Source organism: Macrobrachium rosenbergii, chromosome 15, assembly GCF_040412425.1.
Source record: "Macrobrachium rosenbergii isolate ZJJX-2024 chromosome 15, ASM4041242v1, whole genome shotgun sequence".
NCBI classification, from domain to species: Eukaryota; Metazoa; Arthropoda; class Malacostraca; order Decapoda; family Palaemonidae; genus Macrobrachium; species Macrobrachium rosenbergii.
In genome coordinates, this window is record NC_089755.1 from 57,606,798 (window position 1) to 57,616,838 (window position 10,041).

A 10,041-nucleotide genomic window follows, 5' to 3' on the forward strand; every position below is an offset into this window, starting at 1 on the left:
TTTGGTATGTTTGATGATTGGAGGGTGGATGATCAACATACCAATTTGCAGCCCTCTAGCCTCAATAGTTTTTAAGATCTGAGGGCGGATAGACAGACAAAGCAGGCACAATAGGTTCCTTTTACAGAAAACTAAAAAACTATAAAATCACAAATCTTACAAATAGTGAATTTTGGAGAGGCCTGGTGGCGCCCGCCAAATGGTTCACAACGAGACCCAGATGCCAGTTCGAGAGAGCGAATTAAGTCCAGCGAATGAAGAGTTCGTGTAAACAGAAATCGCGGCAGGTAAATAAGTCTTAAAAAAATATATATATACCCTCGAGAGGTGACGCAGCATCTAAAGGGGAGTATACGAACCAATCACATCGAACGTATTAAGAAGAATTTACTTTTGTTTTTCCCAACGCCAGCGTAAATTCATTGGCACAGATTTTCTCGCGGCCAATTTATTGCCTGGAGAAATGAGTGGAAGCTAATTCAGAAAAAAAAAAAAAATAGAGGCCCTCAGACAGTATCTGTTTACTCAAGACCATCTGTCTAGTGTGTCTAAGATAGGTGTCTTTTTCAACGAATTAATGAGAATATCGAATGAGATAACTGAAGTACTGTTATAGCAAATAATTGTCTTCATCAGATCTCATAAATTACTGAATACCTTTTGAGTCAGTTGGTTATTTTTAAAAAGTAATATATTTAGTCTTTACATTAAATGAAAAACATGATCTAGAACCTATTCATGACTAATTCTGATCCTCTTTAGATGGCAGTATTTAATTGCTGTTTGTAAATAAAATGACGTCATTATCAAATAATGCTTCTGACACATGAAAAATAACAGTAGTGTTAACATTATTTTGCAACTGCGACGTGATTATAACCGACTGAATTCTTAATGATCTCAAGATATTTTTGTTTAAGAAACTGCGATATTTAAATACGAAATTCATAACCCGTTTCATCTGTGTGACACTCAGAAAAATAAATATTTGGATACGCGCTGCGTTTTAAATAGCAGAATTACGCATGCGTGTAAAACTTACCCATTTACCTTACAATCTAAAACGGATAAGTAAAACATTAATATGAAATTCGTCTATTACGGTACAGTCACTCAATTATACCCACTGCCGTTCAAATCAACCTCCCAAGATATGTTACAAGTGTATACTCGTGATTATTATTATTATTATTATTATTGATGGAAAAATATCTAACGACTACAGTCATAGGATTCTGGATAATCCTAATTCATTCGTAAGGATATTTGGAAAGAAATTGTCAAAATTCCTCTTTATAACTAATGGCATCTCTCAGAAACTATATTAAAGATGGCTTTATGATCAGAGATGAAAATAATGAAAATCATCAAAAGAATAAAAATAAAGTAGAATTTTCGAAAACTTACTTCAAACAGTAGACTGAACTCTGAAGTTTTTTAAACATACTATCTCATTTATCCCTCAACAAAAATGACTGAAGATCGTAGACTGGAATTGCCAGGCTAATTGTATCTTTCGAACTGGAATCTTTGGAATACAAAATAGGAATTATTCTGTTAAGTGCCGAGGCGGAATCTGTGGAGGAGTTGGAAGAGAATTTTGTCAAGTTTCGCGGTGGAATCTCTGAAATAGCTGAAATAAGTAAATTTCGTCAGGTTTCGCAGAGAAATCTCGTACGTCAGAAAAAATCACCAAAAGTTGAAACAGAATTTGTTCGAAATATTGGAAAAATTATGTTAAAACGTTGATGGAAACTTTTGGAATAAATATGAAAAGGAGTAGCGGTCCTTAAATCTAGGAATACCAAGATAAAATATGCAAATACCCTTAAAATTACCTGGAATGTTAATAAAATTATGTTAAGATCTTGATTGAAATGTGGAGTGCATCTAAAAATGAATTCTTCTTTTGAAGTATGTTAACATCTTGAATGAAATATGCTGGATGCATATAAAAAGGAATTCTTGGTTTCAAGTCTGGGATACCAAGACAGAATATTTAAATATCCTCCCACCAGGTCTCTGAACTACGAAGAACCCTTTGCCACGACCTGTCTGAAACCTTTCTTATTCAAATAAGGCCGTTTTCTCAAAGGAGGAGAAGTAGGGAGGCAACATTTGATCGACATATGAAAGCTCAAATATCCCTCGCAGGGAATTTTTCCCCACACAAAGAGCAGTGACTGGCAGAATTCCCCAAGGGAATCAGTCACAAATGGCCATTGTTCCCCTTGTTTATCAGAATTCCCTTACGAGGCGAAGAAGTATTCCCAGCGTGTCGGTCTGTGGCAAAAAATGTGTCAAGGATTATGTCAGGTGGGCAGGGGACAGTCGTCAGTGAAATGACAAAAAAATAGAAGTATTTGTTTTTAAAAGAATGAATCGTTTAAAAAACATTACTTCAGGAACTGACATGCCCTTGAATGAAGCCTTCGGTTCCACCTTACGGTTTATTATAATATATATGTATATATACACACACACATATATATACATATATATATATATCTCAGCATATAAATAATGTATACATAAATGTATACGCAGATAAAATAAAAAATAAATGCATACATAAATGGAATGAAAAATAGGTCAATAAGTAAATTACAGTAAGTAAAAAAATGTATAGAAAAGGAATGAATAATTATTTAATTATACATGTAGTTAGGTAGTTAGGTAGTTAATTACTAACTTGTATTTCAATTGATGATTTAGTCAAATTTATTATCAAATAAGTAAATCCATAAAAATATGTGTTGATTGTTTAAACTAAATCTGGAGCTGTCCAGATGTAAAACACAATGAATGAATAAATAAAAATAAATTAATTAATAGATAAATAAGTAAAGATTAATTAGGTAAAAAATAAACTTAAATAATCATTAATCATTTGTTTAAGTAAAGAAAATAAGCATATAAATAAATAAGTCGGAAAATTAATCATTTGAATATTTCAATGAAATCTCCAGTTCCTGATTGAAGCAGTGTGTAAAAACAGTAAATAAAAAAGAAAATAATAATCGGGAAGTGAAATAACAGTCGGGAAGCGAACACAATTTGGAGGACACGTCCGGGAGACAAATTGGTCATCTGTCACAAAGGAAGGATTGGAAATTTTTGTCATTAGGGTAAAGCTGTTTGCGTAACTGAGCTGCTTGATGCTACAAGGGTAAAGAGGATTTTTATTTGTCCTTTTCTCTCTCTCTCTCTCTCTCTCTCTCTCTCTCTCTCTCTCTCTCTCTCTCTCTCTCTCTCTCTCTCTCACATGTATATGTATACATATATACACACATACACAAATGTACTATACCCGGTTTAAAACTCACGGAAATATAATGAAAATGATTAATCCTGAAATAATAATAATAATAATAATAATAATAATAATAATAATAATAATAATAATAATAATAATAATAATAATCTACGATTCGATCATGCATACACGCGTACACACGCACACACATATATCAATTTCGATCCATAATAGCAAGAAGGAATAGATATCTGAAATAGATATTTAAAACTCCTCCCTTCACCGCCCTGGGCAAAATCATCTTTCAAACCAGATCGTGAAATAGCAGATTTGCTTACTCTGAAACACCGCATTGCAAAACGGATAAACATTCGTCAGCGGATAATGACATTGTTGTCTGTTCCGAGATCTCTATCAATATTTACCCGAGGGTGATTTAGGGAGTGATTAGCGGGCCTGAAACGAAGAGAGAGAGTGAGAGAGAGACAGAGAGAGAGAGAGCGAGAGAGACAGAATTCATTACTTCCTGTCTGTTGTGGCTAAATGACCACTTAGCTTGATTCATTGGAGAGGTTTTTCCTGTAAATGGAAGGTGAATTTTTCTTATGTTTTCTGATGTTTGTTGAGTTTGAATGTTTTTTTTTTTCTAGATGACTGGTGAGTTATTTTTTAATGGAGAGGTATGTTTTCTCCTTCGCTTTCTGTATTACTTACAGAAATTAATTGGGAGTTTTTTCTTTGGAAACAGAAACAAAATTATTTTTGTATTCCTCTCCTGCACTTTCTTTAGTGTTTAGCTAAATTATTTTCGTATTTTTTCTTCTTGAAAACAACAGAATTATTAATCTTTGTATTCCTCTAGAGATTTAGAATTTTTAGGTCCATGAAATGGGTATTAATTTTTTATTTAAATAAAACATTTTTCATCTGCTTTTTTTAGACTTACTGAAATCTAGATTTGATGAATCAATAGCTTTTTCATATATGTTTACATATCACAAGTGAGATCAGTGCATATTTTAATACAGGCATTTTGATATCGCTGTGGGTCCAATAACATATATTTTTGTGATAGGTTAAAGCAATGAAAATGGTGTGAGAGCAGCTGGTTTAAAAAGGTTTCCCTGTCTTCAAAAGGCAGTCGTTTGATTGAGGGCGTTGGGTTATATAAATAGACGCTATATAAAAGGCTTCTGAAACAAAACCATTTCTTTCTTGAAGTAGAGAATTTATTATATCAAAAAATACATTGGCACTCTGTTATCAAGCATTAGGTAAAAAACTTATCTTACCCTGAACATAAGATACTGAAACTTACAAAACCCTCAAAAAAGTAATCAGAAATATAGATTAGAAAATCTGTATCCGTTGAGTGAAAATGGCCGTTCAAGGCGCACTGTAAGCAGTTTGAGGAACGTCCTCCCTTACTGAGGATGCCTGGAAACTGTTGGCAGAAACAGTTGCCCCTCTTGGAGCGCCAGAAGAGGGGGCTAAGGTCCCAGCACTATGGCTGTCAAAGTTGTTGGAAGTAGTGGCACTGACAGGAGGTCTGACAGCATTGAAGCTCGAGATGTTATCCTGGACATCCGCTGTTACTACAGAAGAGGATGCAAAGTTATTAGAGAAGGTGCCTTCAGAAGCAAAGTTGTTGTTGGAGAGGGTGGCTTCTGAACCAAAGTTGTTGTTGGAGAAGGTGGCCTCTGGACCAAAGTTGTTGTTGAAGAAGGTGGCTTCAGAACCCAAGTTTTTGTTGGAGAGGGTGGCTTCTGAAACAAAGTTGTTGTTGGAGAAGGTGGCTTCAGAACCAGAGTTGTGAGCGAAGGTGGCTTCAGCGTTTCCACGGCCTTGGTTTCTGCCATATAGGCTGTTGTCTGGTACAGCGTTATTAGCAGCAGATCCAGGGTTGTTGACTCTCAAGTCGTTGCTGTTTGTAGAATCGCTGCGTAGAGTGTTGCTACCGGCATCAGGGCTGACGCTGATACTGTCTGATACTACAACGCCGAAATTATTGCTGGGGAGATTATCTTGGACCAGTGAATCAGCAGTATTGCCATTATATTCATTACTGGTAGGAAGGGGAACTCCAAGAGCAGCGCCTTGGACATTCACAGCAAACTCTTGGTTGTTAATGTTGCCTCTAATGTTGCTGGAAGAACCAGTTGTATGAGTGGCATCAAACCCAGCACCGATCACTTCATTGTTAAATCCAGATGTTGCTTCAACATTTGCAGAAAAACCTTGGTCCTGGATGTTGCCTTTAATGTCTGTGGTGGGTGCATCATTACTGTTGGTATCAAAAACTGCATTGTTTATTCCCTTACCAAATCGAGGAGGCGAACCAACGTTTACGGTGAATTCACGGTTATTGTAATTGCCTCCTCTATTGCCGCTGGACCCAGTCACAACGTTGGCATCAAATCCTCCGCCGGCTACTTCATTGCTGAAGTGAGAAGCTCCAACATTAGAGACAATATTTGTAGTCTGCTCATTGTGACCATCGAAGCGACTGGATCCGTCAATGACTTGACCTTCAGCTTGCACAGCCGAGTTGAGAGCAGTTTCAAAATCTGTCCCATCGGGGAGCGTGGGCGTCTGGCCTTCAGCGTAGTTCACGAAGTATACCTCGGGCTGCCCGGGCTTAGGTGTGGTGACTTCAATCACCCGCTGGCCTCCGAATTGAGATTCCTTATTGAGGACATAGATGATGTGCTTCTTCTGCGGTGGTGGTATGATGATGGGGTCGTTTCTGCTGGCAAGTTCGTCAGTTCTGATGAACACAATGTTGTGTTCTACCTTAGGCAAGGGAATGTTTGCCGGTTCAGCGTTGCCAGTACGAGAGATTTCCGGAGCAGCATAGACAAAGACGTTGCGCATCACCTCGGGCGTGACACACCTGCCATCAACGTGGCGTGTTTGACCATCAGGGCAGCCCCCAGCGGACCCAACTGCTCTAGAAAAACCCTGAGAAGAACCATCAACAAAGTTCTCTTGCACGCTGGTGGACTGGAATTGGGATGAAGGCACTGTTTGTTGGCTAGGCTGGAATTGGAATGAAGGCTCTATTTGTTGGCTAGACTGGAATTGTGATGAAGGTGCTATTTGTTGGCTAGGAGTCTGAGATGACTGAGGTGATCCAGCAGACGAGACTTGAGCTACTTGACCGGTAAATGACTGGTCATTTGAGACTGAGAAGGACTGACCACCTTGTCTTGAAAAAGAGCTACCTGCTGACTGCTGGCCTGAGGCTCCAGCCTGGTACTGTCCTTGTCCGGAGAACGAGCTACCTGCTGACTGCTGGCTGGAGACCCCAGTCTGGAAATGCCCAGAGATGTCTGGTTGTGATGTCGCTGGGAGAAACGAGCCGGTCGATGAAAACTGCTGCTGCTGATTCTGGTGAGAGACTGACTCCCCAAATGCTGGCCCCCCACCACCAAAGGAACCCTGGGGACCTGGTAGGACGTATCCCTGCTGAGGAGCAGCATTGGCTGCTAGGAGGACGCTGATGAGCACCTGAAACACATGACATAAAAAACCTGTTAATGTGCTGTTGATTTTTAAAAATTATTTTAAATAGTTCCATTGTATAAAATAATGTTATTCCTATAGCATATTTCTATTCATTCTAAATAGTTACATAAATTCTCCACTTTTAAGTTAATATCCATTGAGAAACTTCGTGTAGAACCTCAGAGCCACTCAGAGTACATAGAACTGAAATTGTTTATTAAACAGTAAGCCAGAGACACAAATCCATATATCTGACCACTTCATTTTGACACAGGATAGGTGAATTACAGATTATTTTTTCTGCTATATATATATCAAACACAAAGCTTTCATAATTCTCTTCAGTTAGAAAAATGTCAACTGACTTTTTCGCCACCAGTTATCAAAATGGAAGTTGGTGGGGCTTAAAGATTTTAAAATCAAACATTGCAAAAGTCTCCTAAAACATTTCCTCTTAGAAAAGCAATGTGATAGCTCACTCCTGTTGATATATAAATACTAGCTTTTACAAATAGTTCTTTAATGGCTAAATAAACATCAATGTTCCAATTTAGTACAGAACCAACATTCCCTCCTCAACATATTTGTATATCTGAAACGAACGAACAAACAAGAGTTAAAGAAATTATTCAAGTCAGAAAGATATATCAAATGTTTTTATTTGTTTCAGAGGGCGTAATCATTTGTCTAGGATTGATGGAGGCATTGTGTAATCTCATCTGAGAGAGAGAGAGAGAGAGAGAGAGAGAGAGAGAGAGAGAGAGAGAGAGAGAGAGAGAGAGAGGTTTGAGTGATAGCCTCAAGTTAATAATTTACGTTGTAGAACCGTTCACGATCAGGAGTAGTAAAGACCAAGATATTTGTTCACAGAGAAAGTCTCTCTCTCTCTCTCTCTCTCTCTCTCTCTCTCTCTCTCTCTCTCTCTCTCTGTTATATTCGTAATTATGAACAGTCCATATAAGGATCCAACACCGTATAAAAAGTTACGGGGAAGAAATAACGCAATTCTTTATTCATCCACTACGTAACCCAACCAGGATGTCGTTTTTTCTAGGGCTTTAGAGGACCCTCTCTCTCTCTCTCTCTCTCTCTCTCTCTCTCTCTCTCTCTCTCTCATATAATAACTGTGAGGATTAATATATTAAGGAAGCAGATTTTAAAAGACTCACAAAAGCAAAAACTTATTGTAGTTCTTTAAGGAATTAAGTATCTCTCTCTCTCTCTCTCTCTCTCTCTCTCTCTCTCTCTCTCTCTCTCTCTCTCTCTCTCTCTCTCTCTCATGATACACAGAGATTAGAGATGGCACCACAAAGATCTTAAAATGAACAACGCAAGGCTGTAATCCAACCAAAAATGTCTCTTTCCCTTAAGTCTGTAAATGCGGAAGTGGAGTTTTAAGTAACGATCTGAACATTTCCCTCTTTCGTAAGTTACTTATAATCTCATTACAATATTTCTGTATTTTTAAGTACTTAAAAGGACTTAGAACATTTCCAAGAAAGGGGCAACACATTTTTGGGAGGATTCAGTGATATTTTAAGGGATCACATCCTTTAGACTTCAATATTTCTTTTCATTTCTCAACTTTTGTCTTTGGAACCATATTCATTATGTCTGTTGTTTTGTTTACGTCCGGTTGATACTTGATACTTTGGTTCCGTTTGTTTCGTTTAGTTTTCTGTGAGAAATTTCTGTGAGCCTGTTTTGGCTTGGTCTTCGTGAAAGTGTTTCCAATAATAATAATAATAATAATAATAATAATAATAATAATAATAATAATAATAGTACACTTCGTAAATCTTCAACACAAGTGAAAATAGGAAGCAGCACTTTCCGAACACTTCCAGTAATGTCAACGACACCGAGCATTACGGCGCGTTTCATTGCGCTACGCCGGCCGTAGCGCCAAACGAAAGTGACGACTGAACGCATCTGTCTTCCTCGATAAATCACTGAGATGGCTGCAGTAGCGAAGATTGCGTAACTTAACGGAAACTGGATCATGATACTTGCTTTCTAAGGTTAGCCCCGGGGCTGAACGACGGCTCTAAGCGTGGTGTTTATCGTTAGTAGGCTATAGCTGCTACGCACAGAAAAAGCATTGATAAACCCTGTGTATTCTTATCCATTATTATTGCTCTTTAAGGCAGAGTAACTTCTGTTTATTCATACAGAATATTTGTGGCTGGGATGAGGAAAATAAGTGGTTATGTCTTTACACCTGGAAGCAAAATGAAATTAGGTACATATACAACTGATTAATATTCCATATTGATCCCATCCCTGTAAACAAAGTCTCTGCAATTAAAAACATTCAGTCGTAAGTGTCCACAATACTTTCACCTACTAATAAATAAATAAAATGAGATTAGATGGGAATAAACCAAACCGTGACTAGGGAATGGAATAAATAAAATAAAATAGAATGAAAATGAATAAGGCAAAGAAAAGGATGAAGTGAATAGTTAGGATATATAAAGAGAGAGAGAGAGAGAGAGAGAGAGAGAGAGAGAGTTGATAGGCTGGCCTTTAACCTCTGATATGAACATAGCATTTGTTATGTACACAGAAGGTGAAGTCTTGGAACACGTTTAGGGGAGTGATGCTTTGAGAGAGAGAGAGAGAGAGAGAGAGAGAGAGAGAGAGAGAGAGAGAGAGAGAGAGAGAGAGAGAAAGCTTTATGGAAAGGGAAAGAGAGAGAGAGAAGGAGGGATGGGGGGAGAGAGAGGAGAGAGAAAGAAAGATATAAAGATGTATGTATGTGTGTGTGTGTGTGTGGCCTGGAGAGAGAGAGAGAGAGAGAGAGAGAGAGAGAGAGAGAGAGAGAGAGAGAGAGAGAGAGAGAGAAAGCTTGAATGAAAGGGAAAATGAGAGAGAAGGACAGAATCGGAGGAATAGGTGAGATGGAGGGAGAAGGAAAAATTCGAGGAAGGGAAATGAGAGAGAGAGAGAGAGAGAGAGAGAGAGAGAGAGAGAGAGAGAGAGAGAGAGAGAGAGAGAGAGAGAACAAAAGGAAATAATCGAAAACAATAAACAAAAAATGTAATGATGACCAATAGAAGGAAGTGAAAAAAATATAAGATGTACGACTAAAAATTGAGAGAGAGAGAGAGAGAGAGAGAGAGAGAGAGAGAGAGAGAGAGAGAGAGAGAGAGAGAGAGAGAGAGCAGAATAACTCACCAGGAGCTTCTTCATGGTTGCCAGAGGTAAAGGGAGATGATGATTGTGGTGCCTACCGCTGGAACCCGCAGGTATATATATACTTACGCCTCTCACCA

The 10,041-nt window shown here is 38.0% G+C and overlaps 1 protein-coding gene across 1 annotated transcript; it reads right to left on the reverse strand.

The window, feature by feature from the left end:
- Positions 1-4,463: 4,463 nt before the first annotated feature.
- LOC136846794 (uncharacterized protein DDB_G0283357-like) lies at positions 4,464-10,023 on the reverse strand. The gene is made up of 2 exons (XM_067118048.1): positions 9,944-10,023; positions 4,464-6,766 (listed from the first exon to the last, which is right to left on the reverse strand). Exons 1-2 carry the CDS (start codon positions 9,956-9,958, stop codon positions 4,643-4,645), a joined length of 2,139 nt encoding a protein of 712 aa, XP_066974149.1. The 5' UTR covers positions 9,959-10,023; the 3' UTR covers positions 4,464-4,642.
- Positions 10,024-10,041: the final 18 nt, after the last annotated feature.